Source organism: Benincasa hispida, chromosome 8 (genome assembly GCF_027475165.1).
Source record: "Benincasa hispida cultivar pf3 chromosome 8, pf3_genome.v1.1, whole genome shotgun sequence".
Taxonomy (NCBI): domain Eukaryota; kingdom Viridiplantae; phylum Streptophyta; class Magnoliopsida; order Cucurbitales; family Cucurbitaceae; genus Benincasa; species Benincasa hispida.
Genome location: NC_143485.1, coordinates 60,582,639 through 60,605,490, shown reverse-complemented (window position 1 = coordinate 60,605,490; position 22,852 = coordinate 60,582,639). Strand labels below are relative to the sequence as shown.

At 33.6% G+C, this 22,852-nt stretch overlaps 2 protein-coding genes and 1 pseudogene across 14 annotated transcripts; 1 reads left to right on the top strand and 2 right to left on the bottom strand.

Moving 5' to 3' along the window:
• Positions 1 to 4,760: 4,760 nt before the first annotated feature.
• Positions 4,761 to 9,021, top strand: LOC120083693 (DHHA1 domain protein). 12 transcript variants are annotated; one of them, XR_016531417.1, is made up of 8 exons: positions 4,778 to 5,222; positions 5,396 to 5,732; positions 6,132 to 6,266; positions 6,669 to 6,751; positions 7,609 to 7,714; positions 7,803 to 7,954; positions 8,019 to 8,237; positions 8,691 to 9,021. XR_016531417.1 is itself a non-coding variant. In XM_090316592.1 (7 exons), the coding sequence occupies exons 1-6, from the start codon at positions 4,942 to 4,944 to the stop codon at positions 7,878 to 7,880; spliced, it is 1,020 nt and encodes a 339-aa protein (XP_090172718.1). In that variant the 5' UTR covers positions 4,761 to 4,941; the 3' UTR covers positions 7,881 to 7,893; positions 8,019 to 8,266. The 12 variants fall into 12 exon arrangements, 4 of the variants coding, with proteins under 4 accessions (XP_090172718.1, XP_090172720.1, XP_090172719.1 ...); XR_016531416.1 differs by having other exon boundaries at positions 4,847 to 5,222; positions 7,803 to 7,893; XR_005483503.2 differs by having other exon boundaries at positions 4,847 to 5,222; positions 8,687 to 8,907.
• NAC057 (NAC domain containing protein 57) lies at positions 8,353 to 11,619 on the bottom strand. 2 transcript variants are annotated; one of them, XM_039039534.2, is made up of 3 exons: positions 11,359 to 11,604; positions 10,997 to 11,274; positions 8,353 to 8,978 (listed from the first exon to the last, which is right to left on the bottom strand). In XM_039039534.2, exons 1-3 carry the CDS (start codon positions 11,513 to 11,515, stop codon positions 8,673 to 8,675), a joined length of 741 nt encoding a protein of 246 aa, XP_038895462.1. In that variant the 5' UTR covers positions 11,516 to 11,604; the 3' UTR covers positions 8,353 to 8,672. The 2 variants fall into 2 exon arrangements, with proteins under 2 accessions (XP_038895462.1, XP_090172721.1); XM_090316595.1 differs by having other exon boundaries at positions 8,673 to 9,008; positions 11,359 to 11,619.
• Positions 11,620 to 12,962: 1,343 nt separating this feature from the next.
• LOC120084153 (putative pectate lyase 2 pseudogene) lies at positions 12,963 to 13,829 on the bottom strand (annotated as a pseudogene).
• Positions 13,830 to 22,852: the final 9,023 nt, after the last annotated feature.

Genomic DNA, 22,852 nt, shown 5'->3' with positions numbered 1-22,852 from the left:
GATGTTAAGATTTTATTTGTGACATATGCAGAAATCATTGCCTTAGAAAAATATAACACCAACTAAACAAATCTCCAACAAGTTAGGTTTGGTTGATTTTTTTTTGTTTTTTCGAGTTGGGTTGGGTTCTTATTATACTTTTAAAAATTTAGGTTAACCCAACTCAAATTTCTAGTATTATTAATATATATATATATATATTATAACTATAAATATTAAAACTATATATACAATTATGATATTTGCTTGAAGTTTGTAATAAATATCTTGAATTTTGATATTTAGGATTTGAGTTTTAATGAAATTTTAGTTATTAATATGTGTTATAGATAAATTTAAGTATTTTAAGTTAATAAAAAATACAGTAAATAAAAAGAAAAGGAAAAAAACAACCCGATAATCCAACTCAACGCATCCCAATTTTAAGGATTGGGTTGGAGACCATATTTGGGTCATTTGGATAGCCAGAATTTTTGGGTTGGTTCAAAAAATGGATTTGTACATAAAAAGCCTATCTTTGACCATATATTTTCATAAATATCTTTAAATTTGATTTTTTTTCAAAAAGGTCTTTTAGTGTTATTTTTGGACAGTTTTACCTTTTTTATATTTATTTATATTCGATTTTTGATGTTACTCTAATGATGAAAAGAGAAAATGCATTTATTATAGGAAAATTATTTCAAATGGTAAAATTGTTGAAAATATTTACAAGATATAGCAAAATTTTAGAACTATCAATGATAGATGCTAATAGACACTGATAGACTTCTATCAGTGTCTATCTGTCACACCCCCTCTCGAGCTTACCTTTTTCACCTGGAAGAAGGCATGAGGACAGTAGATTCCATCCTTCCCGAGCTTACCTTTCTCACCTGGAAGGAGGCATGAGGATAGTAGATACCATCCTTCCGTGATACCTACTGCCTACTCCAACTTATTTTTGCTTACAAATCTCTCAGCCAAGGAAATATATCAACAACTCTTGGCTTAGCTTATTTTATTACAAATAGTATAATGTTAACAAAACTCTAACTCTAATTATACAACACTCATAATAACAAACTTAAGTCTGGAAGTGTGGCTGTAGTGTGCCAGACCTTGACCTCAGCAGCACCTTGGAACTTCTCTTTTACGCTACCTGGGAAGGAAAACATAAAAGAAAAGAATGAGCTTCTAAAAGCCTAGTGAGTGGTAACAACTTACAGGGTCTCTTACAACATTTAACATTAAATGGCTAAAAAACAGTGCGTCAATCAAACACAACGAGGTTCTTTCGCAAACCTCTGGCTCGAACGTTTCCGTTTCCTGCTATCCCTACACATACACGGTAGACAGTTAATCCCTTTATGTGTACATAGATCTACTTCTTATGGGCTCAAAAACTAGACCCATCGATCTTCTGACTATCCCACGTGAGGTACTTCCCACAGGCTCAGAAACTAGGCCTTATGGCCCTATAACCATCCTGTGAGATTCCGCCACAGGCTCAGGAACTAGGCCCTATGACCCCTTGACCATCCCGTACGATGTATTCTTATCACCATACAAGTTACACATATATACTTGTAGGAAAATTCTCAACAATCATCCAAAGACTCACAATTTAACATATAGTTTATATTGAAAACAGTTGAAAATAAACCACTCACCTTGGTAGGGTAGGAACATTTTTCTCTAGAAGTTCCTTAGTTTCCTTGAGCTCCCTTTTGAATCCTAAATTTCAGATTCAACTACAAGCTTGTTCCAGACCTTATTTCGAGATATGTTCTTCTACAAACATGTTCTAGAATGTCTCAGGAAACTTACCTTAAAATCTTAGCTCAGAAATCCTCGTATTTTGGCTGGAATCCTCAAATCATCAAGGCTGGTTCAAGCTTACTCGAGAGCTTGACCCTTCTGTCTTTTCTTCACCCTCCAGCTTCATTCCTTGAAGCTTCTTCTCTGAAAGCCCTTTTCTTGAAAACTAGACTCTCAGAACTTTCAGATGACTTTGAAATCACTCAAAACTCATGAGTAGTTTGAGAGAATTCCTCGTCCCAAGTTGATGCTACTTCTAGACCTCACTATCCGACAGCATCTCCTCCTCTTGGAACCTTTTGATCAATGCATGACTTCCTCCGAATCTACCCTCTAACACTCTTACTAATGTTTTTCAAGAGGATTTCGGGTTACGAACTGAAGAGACACCTTGTGGTGGTATTTATAGGCTAAAAGAACCGATCCTTCTCATTTCTTAAGGCTTTCAATGCAAGACACCTCCTACTTTAAAAACTTTTTGAGTGTCTGCCCCAAGCTTTGCCACTACTTACTTCCTTGCCATTCACCTACTTCCATGCCACTCACATACTTGCATGAAGTTTGAGTTGTCTTCCTTGCATGAAACTCTATTTGTCCACCTCTTACTAATTCAAGCTCAACCTCTTCTCGGTTTAGCCACTTATCCGAGTGAATTCATCAGCCTTGCATACCGCAAGCCTCAGCAACATATAAACACTTGGCCCGTCGTCTAGTTCATTGTAGCTCTTGCACTTCATCGCATAGCTCCATCATTTAGTTAATCTCTCCCTATCACTCATCATCCAACCCTCTCGTTGTCGTTCATCATCCAGCCCTCTCACTGTCGCTTATCGTCTACCGGCTGCGCACATCGCATAATGTTTACACCCTATCGCATAGCTTCATAATGATCTCTCGTTGTTGCTTATCACCTAATGCTCTTGCTGTTGCTCATCGTGTAGCACTGACGCCTATCGTTTAACGCATCACACACATCGTTTAGCGAGTCCGCTTATCGTGTAGTGCCATCGTCTAGCGCCTGCATCTATCACGCAACGCCCATCGTCTAGCGCTTCGCCTATCGTGTAGTGCCCAAGCTCATCGTTTAGCGCTATCGTTAAGAGCCGCATGTAGCTACACGATCATCCGCGTGCATACTCCAACGCCCAGCGCCTTGCGATCATTGTCTAGCCCTCTCGCTCTCGCTCATACAGCCTCTTATCATCCTAATGCATGAACAACCTTTGGGCAGTGCCTCTTGCCAATGCTTCAGTCAACATGCGTTCCTTGCCATGCCAACAATTGGGCAAACTTCATAAACTCAACGCATGGTTGTCCTTGGCTTTAAGGCTTAATTTCTTTTAACCTCTACACACTTAGCCACATTAGAGCCCCATGCATTAATGCTTCTTTAACGCCAAACGCATGGTTTCTTTTTGACTTCATACTTAGCCAAATTTTTACTAGTTAAGGCTCAACTCAAAACTACTCAAGGAAAATTTATTCTAATACTTAAAATTTTCCTTCTATTCAAATATAGAATTTAACTTATACTTAGTTAATTCCCTTAATTACCTGCTTAAGTAGGGAAATCGAGATCCGAGTTTCACACTATCAATATCACTAATAGACACTGATAGAAGTCTATCAGTATTTATCATTGATAGTTTTAAAATTTTGCTATATTTTATTTGTTTTATTTTTCTATATTTAAAAATGACCCTTTATTATAAAGAGAGAAAAAACATTTAATATAGTTTTTCTCATTTATCAATTGGAGAGAGAAAATGTATTTATTTTAATTGTTTTTTATTTTTTAATTTGGAAAAAAATGCATTTAATGAAATTTTATTTTCTATTTATTTTGATTTTCACATATCAATTTATTGACATTTTTTTTACGGATTAATGATTATTTTAAATATACCTTAGAAAATTTTGATGAATTCATGATTATTTTAAATATACCTTATAACATTTTGTTAAGTATTTGAAAATATTCTAACCAATATACACAGCTTATAAATTAGAAATTGATTCAATGTTTGACCTAAATCACAGTATAAACCAAAATATGAAATATACCATAGTATATAAATCTTCATAAATTTCATTTACTCAACAATATATATCATAATACAATAAGCCTAAATAACAAAAATACTCGTTTATATCAAATAAACGAATACATATACCATAGAATATATCAAATTTCTTACAAAAGCTAAAAAGAAAGTATATATATATATCACAGTATATATAAAAAATAGGAAAAAAATAAAGTCCATCTTCATATGGGGGTTTATAATACATAACCCTCCATATTCATCTCTTCTTCTACAGCCATGGCCGCCAAAAATCTCTCTCCCTATCGTCGTCGATCGAATTTGCTCACCCCGTCACCATCAATTCGCCCCATGCCACCCACACCATTGATTTGTCCCAAGTCGTTCGTGTCATCTCGTGCTGGGTCATCAATTTGCCCCAAGTCATCGTCTACCGCCTACAACTCACACCGTCGGAAGGAGAAAAGAAAGGGAAGAGGAAGAAATGAGTGTGAATTATGGGGGAAAGAATATATAAAATATATTATTCGAAGAGAGAATATATGCATGACGGAGAGAGAATATGCATGAGAGAGAGCATGCATGGGGGAGAGAGAATATTCATGAGAAGAGAGGGAAATAAATAAATAAATAAATATATAAAATATAGATGATGGTTAAATTGTTAATAGCCTAGAGAGGCCAATACGTTTTTTTTTTTTTTTTTTTTTTAAATAAAATGTTTAAGAATGTAATATGTGTCTATTCTTTAGGTCTTTTATGTAGAAATCCCTTAGAGAAAATCCTCTAATTCAATCCATATACATTCCTACAAAGTATATTTAAACCATAATTTATTTGTTTACTCTTAATGGATTAGATCAGGCGTAGATCATAAATAGGTGTACCCAAGTTTTTTCCTTAATATTTGACAATAGGCCATTCTAATCGCTATCTAGGTCAATAATAATAATAATAATAATTTTTTTTTAAAAAAATATTGAAAAGTTGACAAAAAATTTGGTAGACAATCTCAAAGTGTGTAACTGGTTTAAAAATATTTATGAAGTTGAGGGGAAGAGTTTAAGATTAAAATCTTAAGATTGAGATTGGTTGGATGAACAGAAGATTGACAATGAATTGCGTAACCACAAAATCTACGGCGGTGCTTTATCATTATCCTTGTCCCGACGGTGCTTTCGCCGCTCTGGCCGCTCATCTCTATTTCTCCGCGGCTTCTCTTCATCAACATCAACCACCCCCTCTCTTTTTCCCCAATACCGTCTACAATCCCCTCAGATCCAACCAGCTTCCTCTGCATCAAATTGCCGACGTTTACCTTTTGGATTTTGTGGGTCCTTCTGGATTTGTTCAGGATCTCTCTTCTAAAGTTAACAGGTCTTTATGCTTCTTATTCCTCAATTCTGCTATCTGGGATATTTGTGATATTTGTGTTGGTGTCTCGTGTCTGTAATATAATATCAATGGAATTTAAAATTATTATGGTTGCTTGGAAATTGTGTCTCTCTACTTTAACGATTTCTCTTTTTCTCTTCTTTATATATGGTCAGAGTGATTGTACTGGACCACCACAAGACGGCTCTTGAAAAGCTTTCTTCATTTGGTCAAAACGTGACTAAAGTTATAGATATTCATAGAAGTGGAGCTACTATAGCTTTTGACTATTTCAAGCAAAAGCTAATACAAGATGCTGTCGGCAACTTTGATGGTGGTTCTTCCCATCACAAAGTGCTGAATGAATTTGAGCGTATGAGGAGACTTTATGAATACATTGAAGATGGGGATCTTTGGAAGTGGAGTCTTCCAAATAGTAAAGCTCTAAGCAGTGGTCTGAAAGATTTGAATATTGAATTTGATGCCCTCTTGAATCCTAATTTATTTGATCAGGTAATTTCTCCAGTGGTGAGATGGTGAGATTGTTCTTGCTCTTATATTTTTCTGATTTTCAAACTTGTTTGTCTAATCATCAAGTGTCTTCTTTGTGCTTGGTCTATGACAATTTTGAAATTTTCCTATTCTTAGAAAATGGAGCACAATGTTGTAAAATCTTAATGGCTTCTAGTTAATGTAACATAGATGGTTTTATAGTTTATTAGATTGCTCATATGAAGCAAGATTGATTAGAAAGACACCGAGTTGCAAGAATGCTAACCTTTTTCAAACTCTTGAGCAAATTACATTACATTACAATCCTTCTCCTTTCTGTGGTAGAATGTCTCCATTCTCTTGGATAACTACAATATATCAATAGCTCTAGATATGATTAAGGAGTATGTGTTTTTGCAGTTACTATCTCTGGATATGGAGACTATGATTAGTCAAGGAATAGCGAGCTTATCACACAAACAAAAATTAATAGACGATGCCCTGAATCAATCGTATAGCATTACACTCGGTGGTGGAGTTTATGGACGTTGTCTAGTATGTCCACTGGTCTTACCTTTCTCATCTTTTATCCATCTTTCTAAGTGAATTGAAATTTTAAATTAGATGTTGATTATCATGTTGTCTGAATTATTAATTAAATGAGTAGTTGTTATGTTGGCTTGATTAAAGTTTTTCAAATAATGGTTCTCAATCAAGTAACTGAATGTGTTCGAGGTTTTTGGTCTTGGTCGAGCTTCATTTTTACCAAACTTTGCTTTTCAAAAGGCTGATATCTTCTTTCTCAAATGAATAATCATCAATTCACATTCCATGCTTGTTTGTGCCCATTAAAGTATTTAACATAGTGGAGCTGAAAATTGGAAAATAATTAAGATTAAGAAATAGTCCAAAATATAGAACCTATTATATTCTCTAATTTTGTTCCTCCCCCAATAGGCTGTCGATGCAGATTCTATTTCAGAACTAAGGAGTGAATTAGGTCATCAATTGGCTACTAAGAGTCAAAACTTAAATTTAAGGTATGACAACTGTTCTACTTATATACTTTTGTTATCTTATCCCAAAAAAAAAAAAAAAAAAAAAAAATTCTTCGTATTTGTATATTTTTAAATCCTAACAATCTACGGCAGTGTTCTGTTTAAAATTAATTATCACCCCTAGAATGGGATTTTCATCTCATAATCTTATGGATGTTACTTATTTTGAGATGGAGATATAGTATGAACAGTTTTTTGGCTAAGAAAGTTGACATCTCTTCTTCTCTAGTTTCTTTCCTTGTATTTTGTCCTCAGGAGAATTTACTGTATGATGGTACCTGCATTGATCATTATTCCTTCCCCTGAACTTTTTGCAATGTCTTCTCCTTTTCTTCTTTTTATTAGCTCTTGCTGTGTTCTTTGTTGATTTTGTCATGTGAAGGTTTCGAGTCTCACTCTTAAAATATGTAATCATCTTAAATTCTTGTTCATTGGTCTGGCCTTTATGTGTACCTTATTGATTATTAGTATGAATGCTTGTGTACTCAGCCCTCCTCCCCACCCCCCAATAAGGTTGTGTTGCCTTAGTGATTGTCCAGTTATTTGTAGTCGTAACTTATAAAAGTTATAGCCACCTATTGTCATCATAACTAACGGTCTATTTAAGATGACTTTTTAAGTACTTTTCCACTTAAAAACACTTTCTTAAACACTTAAACAGTCATTTTGAACAGGTTCTAGCTTCATTTAAATGATAGGGAGGTTTAAAGTTTAAACAAGCAGCAAATCAATCCATCTTTGTTTCTGTCTTGAATTCTTGACATGTGTCTTGTTTTCATTTTCTCCAAAATTTAAATGTCACCTTTGTAGTTTATTTTCATTCGCTTGTGTTTTTGTAGAGGCATTGGGGCTGTTGTATACCGAGTCCCTGCACTTGGGAATGACCAGATGTTAAAAATAAGTCTTAGAAGTGTGCATGACGAAGACACAACTCGCATCTCACAGGTTGAATGATTCCTCTTATCTTTTGAAATCAAACATTAAATCAATAATGAGCTAATAATGGCAATGATTTTTTGCTTCCATTTCTCAGGAATTTGGAGGTGGTGGCCATAAAAATGCAAGCTCCTTCATGTTAAGCTCAACAGAATTCCAAAAGTGGAAGATTTGAATAGTACACAAAAGTAAGCAAAAGAGTGACTTCAGCTGTGGAGGATTTCATGTGCCCTACTCTTTTCATTCAAGGTAATTTTATAGCCTTGTGACGTACCAGCATTTCTAAAGATTGCTCATCATTACCCTTCTACAGATTCCTCCAAAGCTAAATGGACGAGGAGTCTACTCTATATTATGGAAGGTGCTAAGCATGGAAAATTTTCAAGGATTTCATGCTAATAACCGAACTTATATGTGGAATGAATAAGTTGTTATAAATTCTACCTACACAGACCAATCTCGGCAGTGTTCGAGATGGCTGGTGGACAATCTTGTGAAACTGGCTAACGAGCTCCCGTCAGCTGATCAATAAGTAAGTGTTTTTGTTGCTTGTGGATATTATGGATAGGTTTAGAAAATATTAAAAAGGGAAAAGAATGAGTATTTATGATGTTGTTTTTATTGAAGTAACACCCAGAGGCCAGAGATGAGAGATAATTCACCAAGAAAAGGTGAAACCAAAATATATTCCATAGAGGTCTTGTTTCTACTTGATTAAATTTGACCCTACAGAAGTTACCAACCACACCCACAATCCAAAATACATAATCTACAGATGGAAATTGACAAATCTCACCACCCTTCTCCTCACTCTTTCTTCCCAATCCCATCAACTTGTATGTATATATGTGTATATATATGTAGAGAGAGAGAGAGAGAGATACACGTCGTTCGTATAAATTATTATAGTAAAGAAAAAATATAGGGACCATTAAATCTATAAAATTATTAGGAACCAATATGAGTTTCAATTGGTGAAAGTCAGGTGAGAGAGGTCGTCGAGGCCGATTGCTGATGAATTGGAAGCACACCATGCATCTTCTGTAATGAATTGCATCCATGAATCATCCTTTTCTTCTTCCTCCACGAAAGAAGATGAAGCTGCCATCAGAATATCAGGTGATAAAGTTTCGTAATCATTGACCAAAGTTTGTGATGTTGAGTTTGAGTTCTCCATAAATGACAAGCTGCTGCTTTGTCCACCTACTAATTGTTCTTCCACTTCCGAACATATTCCATTTTTCTTGAATACTCTACACAATGCGTAAGAATCCTGCAACCCAATAAACAAAACAAAAAAACACTTGCAATTTTCATCTCTTTTCTCCTGCTTCATATGTTTAATTTCAGCTTTCATTTTTGTTCTCATTCACCCATCTGTCACACTTAACTTTAAGCGTCAATATGAATATAATTCAGCTGATTTAAGTATATATATGTATATATGATCTAAGATAAAGGTGATATTAGAGGTAGAGAAGAGTGAAAAGAGAGAAATGTAAGGAGAAATTAATGACGAAATCTTTAGAAAGAGTAAGTCGTATGTGTCACAAGTTCAACAAAACTCGTGGACAAAGAGAGATCCATTGGGTGATTTTAGTGATGGAATAAAGTGAAAAGTGAGAGACATCTTCTTACAACTTAAAAAAAAAAAAAAAAAAAGCAAACCGATGGGAGATTCTTCTTTTGCCTCTCTCTCTCTCTATAGCTTCATTTTGGTAGCTAATTTGTTTAATTTTTTTTTAATAATAAGAAGGAATCAAACTTTCATAATAGAATAGATCATCTAAAATGCTGGAAATATGGAATATATTAAAATCAAATAACAGGTTGTGTGTGTGTGTTTTAAGTCATAGGGGATAACACTTTTGTCTCATTTGCCATAAGAAAACAAAAGCCAAACTCAACTTTATGACTTGAAAGATCCTGGTACAAGTAAAGAATATGTATGCCACTCATTTCTTTTTATCATGCTTCCCTCTAAATGGACTTTCTTTTTTCTTTTTTCTTTTTTCCCTTTTTCAACTCTTCTTCCTACTCTCTATTTCTACTTATATTATTACATTACGAATTGCAGAAGAAAAAAAAAAAAAAAAAAGAAAAACTGTCAATAACTACCTATCCCTTTCTTTTAATTTCATAAAAAATAATAGTTGTGAGATGTGTAATAAATACCTAATAAGTCACTAAGGGGGCGTTTGAGGCAAGAAGTTGGTTATTATAGCTCTACATTATTATGGTTGGGTTATAATAATTTACGATTTGGATGTAGATTATTTTAATTTGGTTATAATAGTATATGTTTGAGAAGGAAATTGTAAACATGGTAACAAAAAATAAAAAAATGATGAATATAAAATAGCAAAAACTATAGTAAATAGTAAATACTGTAGCAAATAGGGGTTTTGAAATAGTATTAATTGTAACTAATAAGGAATACAAAATGGTATTTACAGTAGCAACGGTAGTTATTATAATCATACGATATTCTTTGCCCTAAACACACCCTAAATTTTCTATCAATAATCAAATAAATTATTTTCTCTCTTTAATAAATGTTTAACCTTGTTTCAAAAAAATGTTTAACAAGTTCAATATTTAAGTTTAGAGTCGTGTTAAGAGTTTAGAAATATATATATTAAAATTATCATTTAGCCTAAAAATTAAAGATATAAAAAAAAATATAGAAAATGTTTTAACTATGTAGAAAGAGAATAGAGAGAAGAGGATCATGCGTGCATGTGTGAGTGAAAGAAACAACAAAACTTAAAGTTAATGAGAGTTTAAAGTTTAAATGGTGGAGAAGGCTGAGCATAGAATAGCTTTCGGTGAAGTGCTTTGATTTAACATTGTAGAGTAGAGTTTTAGGATTGGGTTAGGAAGCTGGAAGAATATTACTATGTATATATAGCCAAACTTTAGAGAGCTTTCTATCCCTAACAATGCAAAAGAAATTAAAAGTGATGAGTGGCCAAAAAACAAAAGTGAAGCAAAAAAATCTTTGTCGATGTTCTCTCCTCCTCATGGCTCATCTTGTTTTAAACCCAATCATAAAAATTCTAAAGAAGCGAATATGATTGCAAAGAAACAAAAATAAAAAAGAGCAAAAAAGAAAAGGAAATAAAAAATGCAAAGACGGTTGTAATCATTGTGCATGGGAAAAAGAAAGGAAAAGAGAGAGAATTCGAAATTTGAAAATTCGAATGGTCGAAAATGAGGATACAGGTGAAGAAAAAACTTAGTGCAGCTTAGATATGATTCCATTTGAATCTTTTGTGACGATGGGATTACCTGAATGCCAGAGCTGTCCTCGCAGTCCTTGTCGTCGAGGCGATATTCATGCATGACCCAGTCGGTTCTAATGCCTTGAGGGGCTCGGCCTCTATAATAAACAAGCGTCTTCTTCATCCCAATGGCTCGGTTTTGTGAACTGACTCGCCTGTCTTTTCCGGTGGATTTCCAGTACCCTGCTCTTGTGGCTCTGTTTGTTCTGAACCCATTTGGATACTTTCTGTCTCTCGGCCCAAAGAAGTACCATTCTGGGTCTCTACTTGGAAGAAACGACTTTTCTACAAATAATAATAGAACACCATTATTATTTCTCCATTCCAATTTTCAACTAAAATGGGAAAGAAAGAAATAAATAAATAAACCTGATAACTCCCAAGGCTCGCATTTGTAGAGATCCACCTCCGGAATGATATCAAGCTCGATTTCTTGGCCACTGATCTTCCTCTTGAGATAGTAATTGACGAGCTCTTCGTCGGTGGGATGGAACCTGAACCCCGGAGGCAACCCCACTGGCGCCATTTCGATATATATCTTCTTTAATTTCCAAACTCTTTTCTCATTTTCCCCGATATATATATATATATACACAAAACCCCTCCCTTCTATTCTCTCTTTGGGGATCCTTTACTTTTCTTTTCTTTTCTTTTGCCTTCTTTTCTCTTTTCCAGATTCTTGGACAAACGTTTCTTACAAGCCCTTTACTTCTTAACTTCACACACCCATCACTCTTTCTCTATCTTTCTCTCCCTATAATAATACGTATTCTCCCACCACGCTTCTAAATTATATTAATTCATACTTATTATTTAACTTTTATACTTTTAATATTGACCATATTTAGAATGTCGGTACCGCGCGTGATCCTCCCACATCCATTTCATACTCCCTTACGGTTATTAATTCCTTCTCTGGTTTTCAATATTCCTTTCGATTATCCTTAAAGGCTCCTTGTTTAAGTGTATTCATCAATTTTTCCCTTTCTCCTTCTTAATTAAGTGTGTCTTTGAATATCACTTCAGTTAATTACAACCTTAATTGACAAATTATGAAACTGGAACGTACATCAGATCCATCCCGTGGATTGTCCCATCCTTGTTATGTTAACTAACTGGAAATGAAATGAAAGTTTAAGGTTTGATTATAGAAAAATCTCCTGAATTTTGTACTTTCATTAAAAATATTTTTAAACTTTCAGATTTTTAAAAATATCTTTTATTGTCCGTTAGTGTTTTATTTAAAAAACTACTCATCAAACTTTCAAAATTATATATAAGAAGATGTTAGTATATAAATAGAAACGGTTTCCATTGGAAAAGAAAAAGAAAAAAACTAAATAAAAGTATTACTCCTATTGTTAGTATAGTAATTTGTTTGAAGTTTATTTGGATTTCAAAAGAATTAATTTAGTTATATACATATTCTCATTTTCTTATTTTTCTCCAATCTCATGTATTTCTTTAAAACAATTTGGGGTGTGTTTGGGACAATAACTATTCTAAGATTATAATAATCACATCTTGCTATAATAAATATTATTTTGTATTTTCTAATTAGTTACCGTCAATATTATTATTTCAAAACCCCAATTTGCTACATTTTTTACTATTTTACATTATCATTTTTTTATTCTTTGTTACAGTGTGTACTATTTCGTTCTCAAATTAAAATAGTTTACATCTCAAACACACACTATTATCGCCCAAACTAAAATAGTCTACACCATAAATACAAACTATTATAACTCAACTATAATAACCTATGACTATAATAATCAATTTCTTATCCAAAATGCCTTAGTTGTATTGAAGTTTTCTGTTCATATACTAACACTAATAATTTTCATAAAAAATTAATGGTAAATGTATTCTTTTTCCTTTTGAAATTTAAGGGTATTTTTACCCAAAGTACAAAATTAAAAGGGTGTTTTTGTATAATTTAGCCTAATTTTAATTAAATTCGTAATATATTACTTAGGCATGCTTTGTTTGCAATTTGGTCCAAAATGGTTATAGACGGTGAGTCTCATGTTCCGATCTCGGACATAACTGTCGTCGTGGCCAAGAAGAATAATCTTGTCTTGGTCTTGAAACCAATTGTTAGAAATGGTGTTGTCTGTAGACCCACGGGTGACATCAAGCAACCCATCCTCGCAATGGTACAACATGTGTGGTCAATCCACACTTTTGAGGCCGTTACTAAACGAATGGCATCACCGTCCATGTGTCCAAGCGTAATGATCTTGGAATTGGGGCCCATGACTTGACCCGCCGCTTGAGCCCTACAGTGGTGGATGATATGGCCGTGGATTATAATGTTGGTGGCGCCTCAACTGTCGATGGCGGTGAAGCTGCTATAAGAAGTGGCTCTTAAGCACAATATGCATATCTTTTCAGAATGTGATCCATACTTTGGACTTGATCATTGTGGTGTCATATCTGAGTGTACCTAGACGTGGGTTTATAGGGTCATCGCTAGGGTCCGTAACTTGGTAGCGTATGAGACTTCTTCCAATGTTATTGGTCATTTTGCCAACGAACCCAACTGAGCAAATGGCTAATTGTTGCCTGTTTCTTCTCCAGTATGTGTTCGATCTCCAGCATCTGTCAATGGCGTTCATGTTTAAACCATGGGCTTCTGAATAAGAAATTGTGGCAGAGAGAAGAGTGAGGGAAATGAGAGACAGAACAAAGAGTTCTTGGGTGGTGGTTAGTTTTGATTAGATTGTTGTGTTGTTGCTCAAGACTTTAGAAGGGGTTTGATTTTTATATTAGTGTTGTGTTTTTAGCATTCAAATCTTTCATGAATATTGTTTTTAAATGAAAGTGAGAGTTTAAACGGACGTGTGATGGAGTTGCATTTATATAAAACTGCTTCGTTTTAATATTTCAATGTTTTAATTGGTAATAATTAACTTCATTGATTTCCTTTTTTCTTTATTTAATTAATGTCTGTATGTAAATTACAATTAGTGTGGTATAAAATTCAACTCCAATGAAGGAGTACATACTTATTATGAACAAAATCACTTTGACAATAAATTTTTTATATATACAACATTACTTCTCTCGACAAACAAAAATTTATTCGAGAAATATAAACTTTTTTTTCGTGGATGCACATTAAACAAAAAACACTAGAATTATATTTTCAAGGTGTACTAAACTTTATTCATATATTCAATATTTTTTACCATAACTTAGCAAATAAAACTACATATTATTATTTCAAATATAACGATAGTAAGTTGCATTTAAGTTTCACGCCCCTTCTTTTACATGTCAAAAAATAATCTTTTTTAAAAGATGAATTATCACGTGGCAATTTCAAATCTATATAAATTTTTTATTTGAAAGTTTAGTTTTTCACTCCAAACTTTATATAAAATATATATGTCAGATACATTTTTTATATAAATCATCAGATTTATTTTAAATCAATGCATTTGGAAAGTTATTGGTATCTTTCATTTCCTTCACTTATTTTAGTCCACATACTAATGACAAGGTTTTTTTTTTTTTTTTTTTTTTTTTTTTTTTTTTTTTTTAAGTTAAAGGTTATTATTGAAATTATTTAGAGTACACCTATAGTATTTTAAAAACAAATACTAGCAAATTCTATCCAAAACTATTTTTGAACATCTTTTTGAAAATTAGATGATATTATTGAAAATATTAAAAAAGTACATATTCCAGGATATATTTTTTTTTTTTATAATTTAGCATTTTTTAATTACAATAAATGGATATGCAATTTAAACCTCCGATCTCAATGAAACATATTCATTGCCGTTTAGATAAACTCACCTTGACAATTAATACCTGATAAATGATATATATTACTTTTGATAAACAAAATTTGTTCGAGAAAATAAACAGAATGTTTTTTTTCATCATTGCACAGTAAATTAGAAGCATTAGAATTATCTTTTCTTGAGCATGCTAGAACTTTATTTATATTGTCAAATCGAGCATAGCTAAATAAGAATATAAATTATCATCTCAAATGTTAATGATTTAATTTCTCACTTCCACAATGGTTGAAACCATACAATATATATCAACAAATTTATTTTAAATTACCACTATATTTGGAAAGTCATTTCCTTTCCCATTGGCTTTTAAATGGATTGGACATGAGAGAAGAAGAAAAAGTTGTAGTTCATTTGGGTGACTTATAAATATAACGCAATTTTCAACATGAGTATATATATATATAGTCAACTAGCATGAACTTGAATTACTAACATCGAAGTATAAGGTTTGAATTTCTCATCCCACATATTATAAAAAAAAATATAAGTATGACTCCATTACTAAACTCTTTTAAATGCCAAATTTACATTTAGATAGATGAATTTATGATCCTAATTACACACTTACCAATCCAACTTAAGTTACCTAAATTCATCCAAATTTTACTTATAGATTACACTTTTATAAACCACAAACTGGCAATACAAAAATAGGCTATAGAAATCTAAATGATGACATCTATTATACATTTCTTGATGTGGAATGTTGAATATGACTTACTACACATTTGTTGATTTTTTTAAAATTGTGACTTGTATCTTTATCTGAATTCAAACACATGTTACACATAACTTAAAATACATTAAAGTATGACCTCAAACATTCCAACTCAATTAATATTATAATCACTTTCAAACTATAGTGATGTAATTTGCAATTGTTGATTGAAAATTCTTGGATACAATATATATTGTATCAAGTCTTGTTGACACAAATGAATTGAAACTCGTTAATAACTAAATTAAAATTATAGCGATAGCCGATAGCCGATAGGTCAGCACCAAACCATAGTATATGGGGCCCTTGCAACCCACAATAATTTGAGAGTGTCAATACATAGGCAAGGACACTACAAGCATTGTTTCCCAAAAATATAGAAAATTTTTAATTTTAATTGGGGTTCCTGCATAAAAAAACTTTAAAAATAGGCTCTTAATGCCTTAACCTTTCGTTTTTTTACCAGAAAAAAATCTCGCTATTTTCACTAATATCAGTGGTTATTTACAATTTAGCCCACCTATGTTTTATATATATTATCTCTCTCCCTCATAAATATATTCTCTCTTCCCATACTTCAAAGCCATTTCTTCCTCCTTCTTCTCTTTTCTCCTTCCTTCTCCCTCTCTTTTTTTCCTTCTGACGATGTGAGTTACAGGTGGGAGACGAAAGACATTGAGTGATCCAACGACGGGGCGAGCACGGAACGACACAAATGGCAAGGGTGAATCGACGCACAAATGACGTGGGCAAACTCGGAATGGATGAATGGTGATAGCGGACTCGGAGCAAACGAACGACGATGTGGACTCTGAGTGGACGAATGGCGGCGGCAGACTCGGAGCAGAGAACGGAGGACTTGATTCAACTTTTAGTTCCATTTTTTTCCTAATTTTTATATATACTATGAAGGAGCAATAAATAAAGTCGATAGAGAAGGAGCCGAAGCCAAAGTTGGTGGTGAAGTTTTAGTGAAAGGAGAGGAAGCCACGTCCAACGAAAACAAATTGAAGCTAGATGTGTTTGTCATTGTTGGTGGAGGAGCCGATTTTAGAGAGAAAGATGGTGGCAACTTGGTTGAAGAAGAGTTCGGTACGCTGTTCAAAGCTTGGCAAAGGGAGACACTAATAGTCTCTAGATGTTTGTTTTAATTACAATGTAATTACAAATATTTTGATAAGTTAATTGCAATCTCATTTGTTTGGTTGGGGTTAGTTTAGACTTTTATAATTCCATTTCTTTTTTAATTTTTAATTCGTTTTTTCATTTTTACAAAAATGTTGATTTACTATATTTACAAATGAAAAGTTAAAATAGGCTATTTTTCTTATCAACACTATAATTACATGCTAAACTAAATGAACAAAAGGTAGATCTGTGTAGTTTTGTTAAGTTTAATTTTTTTTAAAAAATGGAAAACTACAGATATAATGGAAGGAATTTGAAATAAATAGGTTTCAGAAATTTTTTTTTGGGCATTTTACTAGTTATAGAGGTTGGTAATTAATTTCGTGTCATGATTAAGAAACATAAAAATAAAAACCAATTTTTTTATTCACAGTGGTGTGGGTATGTGTGTGTATATATATATGTGTGTTCCAAATAACTTTTTAAAAAATATTTTTATTTTGTCAAAATATTTTTATTTTGTCAAAATATTGATATTATTTTGACAACCTTTCTAAACTACTCTTAGAATGTACACTTTTAGAATTTTTGAGGAACGTCAATACTACAAACTTTTAATTTATACTACTTAAAATAAGTTACACGGAGAGAAATATTTGATTTTCTCTGTGCCCATTTTAGTTGATAGTCATATGTAAATCTTACGTAATTTTACATTTAAATTATTTAAAAAAATCACAATTTTATCCCTAATAATCTGTGCAGATTTTGTTGTGTTGTTATTGCTCAAGACTTTTGAAGTGGTTTGGTTTTTAATTAGTGTTGTATTTTTAGCATTCAAATCTTTCATGAATATTGGTTTTAAATGCAAGTGGGAGTTTAAACAGACGTGTCATGAAGTTGAATTTATGTGAAACTCCTTCTTTTTAATATTTTATTGTTTTAATTTGTAATAATTAACTTCATATTTACGATACTTTTGGTCCCTAAACTTTAATGAAACTAACAATTTAATTCCAAAACTTTGGTTGGTAACGATTTAGTCCTTGTATTTTTAGTTTTGTAACAATTTAGTTCCCAAACTTTAATATGTAATAATTTAATCTTTCATACTTTGAAATTTGTAACAATTTAGTCCCTAACGTAAAAGAAATTATCAAAGTTGATTTCAATTTTTCTTATTTTGTGATGTAAACTTTTTATTTTTTATAAAAATATTGACTCTATAATTAGTTTATCGATTTATTTAGGTAAGAAATCTCATTAGATCTTAACAATAATTTTTTCAATAAAAATTAAATTATTACATATTTGAAAATATAATGACTAATTATTACCTAGTAAAGTTCAGGTACTAAATTATTACAAAAGCTCAGGGACTAAGTCGTTACAAACCAAAGTTCAAGACTAAATGGTTACTTTTACAAAACTTCGTAGACTAAAAGTGATTTTTAACCTTAATTTCATTGATTTCTTCTTTCTTTAATTAATTAACGTCTGTTTAATTAGTGTGATATTAAATTTGAAACTTTGTTCTTAATGGATGAGTAAATACTTATTATGAATAAACTCACTTTGACAATAGATGTTTGATATATAACGTTACCTCTCTCGACAAATAAAAATTTGTTCGAGAAAATAAACATTTTTTTTTTTTTTTTTATTCACATGAGACTAAAAGCATTAGAATTATATTTTTCTAAGTGTACTGAACTTTACTCATATAGTCAAATTTGTTTACCATAATTTAGCAAATAAAACTACATATTATTATTTCAAATAGAGCAATAGTACGGTGCACTTAGGTTTTAAGTTTCCTTCATCTGCACATCAAAAAATAATTAAAAAAAAAATGAATTGCCACGTGGGAATTCCAACTCCACCTAAATATTTTCCTTTCAAATATTTGATAGTTTAATTTTTCACTTCAAACTTAAAGAAAATATATATGTCAGATACCTTTTTATATAAATCATTAGATTTATTTTAAACCAATATATTTGGAAAGTTATTGGTATCTTTCAGTTCCTTTCACTTATTTCAGTCCATATACTAATGGCAAAAGAATTTTTTTTTTAACTTTATTTATTTTATGTTAAAGGTTATTATTGAAAATTTTAAAGTACTCCTATAGTATTTTAAAAACAAATGCTAGCAAAAATTATCCAAAATTGTATTTGAACATCCTTTTGAAAATTTAAGGATGTTATTGAAACTTTTTGTAACGACCCGACCCCCCTAAGACTCAAGTTAAGTCGTTACTAAACACATGCATGCATAGAACTTAAAACGACATCCTTTTATAGTGAAATAAATGCTAAATAAATAAGTTGAACTCAAAAGACTTCATTAAATTCAGATATTAAAAGCAGACGATAGGGTACCCATAAATCATAAATAATAATAAATAGGCCTGAAAACAAATCTTAATAGTAAGTTTCAAATATCAAATTGAAAGTTGAAAAACATGGAAAGAAATCTAAATATCATGAGCGGAAGCAATAAACTGGTCCCTAGTGACTCGTTCAAGAATTCCTCTTGTCATCCGCCAGTACGTCCTTGCTCTTACCTGAAACATAAACATGAGAAAATGTGAGTATAAAATACTCAGTAAGTAACCCCACTACTACGGTCAGGCTAAGCATGTATGTCCAATAAATGCAATATGAACTGAAGCTTTCTACTAGTGGGACATGAAAATGTCCCTTACATGGCTCACTCTTTTTCTTTTCTCCTAGAGTGCATTTCCCTTACATGGCTCACTCTTTTTCTTTTCTCCTAGAGTGCACTTTCTATGTACACCCCAGGTCCTCTCTATGAATGTAGGGACGTGTACCTCTTTTGTACACGTAGTTATGCATACACCTCTTTCGTATACACATAACCTGTCACACCCCACCTCGAGCCCGCCCTCTTGAGCCCGAAGAGAGGCATGAGGGACCGCAGTTACCACCCTTTTGTGACACCTACTATCCAATTGAACCTCTTTACTACTCTTAGTAAACTTTAAGTCAAGGAGATAAACAACAACTGGTTAAGTAGGCCCATTTTATTTACAACAATGTAAAGTTTATACAACTCCAAGACTTAACAACAAAGTTTACAACAATAACTGTAAAACCCTCCGAAAGTGTAATTGTGGCTTGTGGCAGACCTTGACCTTAGCAACACCCTGGAACTCCTCACCTTTCACTACCTAGGAAGAAAAACATGAAATAACATAATGAGCTTCACAAAACTCAATGAGTGGTAAGAAACTTCTAGAGTCTATTTCAACTTATAAATAACAAGCATATCATAAATACGAGATTACATTCAAACCTCAGCCTTGAATGAGTCTATTCTCAATTCTATTTACGCGCATGGTAAATAGTTAACTGTTATTAATACAATGATTACTCTTTTGCGTTTCCCCTATGTCTTCTATGTGCACATAGCTCCCGCGCATGGGCTCAGAAGCTAGGCCCGTCGGTTCTCTGACCATCCCATACGAGGATCCTCCCACAAGCTTAGGAACTAGACCTCTCGGTCCCCTAACCATCACGTGAGGTTTTGCTTTTGGGCTCAGGAACTAGGTCTATTGAACCCCTGATCATCCCGATCATATAATCTCATTCTCATGCTAGATACTCATTTATAACATAAGCAAATAAAATTTACTTTAAAGATATGCTTTAAGACTTAAAGGAAAGTATCACTCACCTTGGTCGTGTAGGAACCTTTCTCTCTAGAAGTTCCTTGGTCTTCTCGGGCTCCTCTTGATCCCTAAATTCCAGATTCAACTGAAAGCTCAGATTACTCATAGTTCTAAGCTTTATCTCGAGCTAATTCCTTCTACAAATATACTCTAAAATGTCTCAGAAAGTTTACCTCAAAATCTTAGCTCATAACTTCTCGTGTTTTGGCCGAAAATATCAAAACATCAAGATTGGCCCAAGCTTACTTGACAACTCGACCCTTCTGTTTTTCCTCATTCTCCAGCTTGATTCCTTAGAGCTTTTTCTTGGCAGCCCTACCCTGAAAACTAGACTCTTTCAGCTTTCAGATGGCTTTAGAATCACTCCAAACGCACGAGTATTCTGGGAGAACTCCTTGTCCCAAGTTGATGCTACTTCCAGACTTCACTGTCCGACGACATCTCCTTCTCTTGGAACTTCATGACCGATGCATGGTCTTGTTACCAAGGCATGCGTTCCTCCATCGACGCATAGTCTCCTCATACACTCTTTTGAATGTCCTTTGAAGAGAATTTGAGTTATGGTCTGAAGTCCTTGGCCATATTCATAGCCGTCCAGAATCTCTCCGAGGCCAACACCTCCTACTTAGCCGCATGTCCAAATGTCTTTTCCTTACACTATTAACGCAACCTTGCATCATCGCAATCCAATGTGTCTTGCTCCCCTTTTACCAACACATAGCCCTCAAGTTTGCATGTCTTCTTGTGCATCCACCTCATTTTCTTAAGGCTTAAGATTTCTTCCTAACAAGCCACATGTCTGGATGACGACCTTGAATGCGTCCATCCTTCATATGCGTTCATCTAACCACAAATGCGTCCATCCAAATGCTGCAACATTCCTATGTCCGAACATTACCCATTGGCGTATGCGTCCATCCCATGTTTGCACCCTTGCAATGTCACCCTTCAAGCCATTGCCACCTAGCACCTTTCCCCATATGCGACTCACTAACCTCGATTATGCCATTTCCAATTAATGCAACCTTACTTTGTGCATCCCATTGACGCAACTTGGTCGCATATACTAGATGCTCGCAAGGCTCTTCCTTGGTCACATGCCCTCTACCGCATGGCTTACCTTTTCCCTATGCGCTCAACTAGGATTATGAATAATATTCTTCCACCACATACTATTTGCTCAAGCCTTGTCCTATTCGACCGCATACGTAACATCGCCGCATCCATCACGGAGTATCGCCACATGCGTAGCATTGTCGTATGCCTCCATCGCGTAGCACTGCCCCTTGATCAACCAATGCGCGCAACTCCAACGCCCAGCGCCCTTGTCCGCACAACTTGAGGCTGGCGCATGCGTTTTTCTAACCTCTCAAGACATTGGCTGCCGCATGCGTTTCTCTTGGCCACACTTTGTCTTCCTTCAATGCCCAAATAACCTCTAAATGAGCAAGGCCAATGCATGGAGCAACACTTAGTCAATTTTCTAGCTTCCAACGCATGGGATATACTTAGCCCAATTTCCTACTAGTTAAGGCTTATCTCAAAGCAACTAAACAATCTTTATTTACACACTTAGAAATTTCCTTCACTTCAACATAGGATTTAACTTTCACTTAGTTAATTCCCTTAACCACCTGCTTAAGTAGGGAAAATAGAAATCCGGGTTTCACATAACCCACTGAATGTGTACCTCTTTCGTACACATGGTTATGCATACACCTCTTTCGTATACACATAACCCACTGAGTGTGTAACTTTTTCGTACACATGGTTATGTATACACCTCTTCGTATACACATAACCCACTGAGTATGTACCTCTTTCGTAAACATGGTATACACCTCTTTCGTATACACATAATCCACTGAGTGTGTACCTCTTTCGTACACCCCAGATCCTCTCTATGAATGTAGGGATGCATATCCCTTTCGTACATATGGTTATGTATACACCTCTTTCGTGTACACATAACCCACTGAGCGTGCACCTCTTACGTACACCCCAGTACCCTCTAGGTGTGTATCACTTTCATATACACCAGCCCTAGTACATCTTTTTCATATACTAGCACCCTCGGACATACATCACTTTCATGCAATCACATAATCTAGAAAGGAAAAAAGATTGCATTTAACTTCACATTACATATAACATTCACATAATCGTGAGTCCTCTAAATCTCCTCATCGAGGTCATGTTAATTAACCTCAACATACTTGTTTAATCTAGGTTTAATGGTTCAACTCCAGTATATCACTTTCATGCATTAACTCATGTAAACAATCAAACATTCGACATTTCATAATACATTATATAGCCTACACACTTTCATAATAAATCACATAAATATGTATATCAACAAATGCTCCAACTTTCACCTAGTTTTAAGACATTCCAGTAGTAGTGTCGCTTAACTCATAATTTAGGGTCATGCTTAATCGTACTTATAATATGTCTTATAAAATTCTAAATCATGATCATATATTAACATGCTTCGGACAT

Bases quoted from the DNA above. Each gene is read 5' to 3' on its own strand.
- LOC120083693 (XM_039039533.2), top strand. From the start codon at position 4,942: ATGAACAGAAGATTGACAATGAATTGCGTAACCACAAAATCTACGGCG. The intron at 6,752-7,608 runs GTATGACAACTG...GTGTTTTTGTAG, and splicing joins AGTCAAAACTTAAATTTAAG to AGGCATTGGGGCTGTTGTAT. The intron at 7,715-7,802 runs GTTGAATGATTC...TCCATTTCTCAG, and splicing joins ACACAACTCGCATCTCACAG to GAATTTGGAGGTGGTGGCCA.
- NAC057 (XM_090316595.1), bottom strand. From the start codon at position 11,515: ATGGCGCCAGTGGGGTTGCCTCCGGGGTTCAGGTTCCATCCCACCGAC. The intron at 11,275-11,358 runs GTTTATTTATTT...TATTATTTGTAG, and splicing joins CGAGCCTTGGGAGTTATCAG to AAAAGTCGTTTCTTCCAAGT. The intron at 9,009-10,996 runs GTAATCCCATCG...GAAAATTGCAAG, and splicing joins AGGACAGCTCTGGCATTCAG to TGTTTTTTTGTTTTGTTTAT.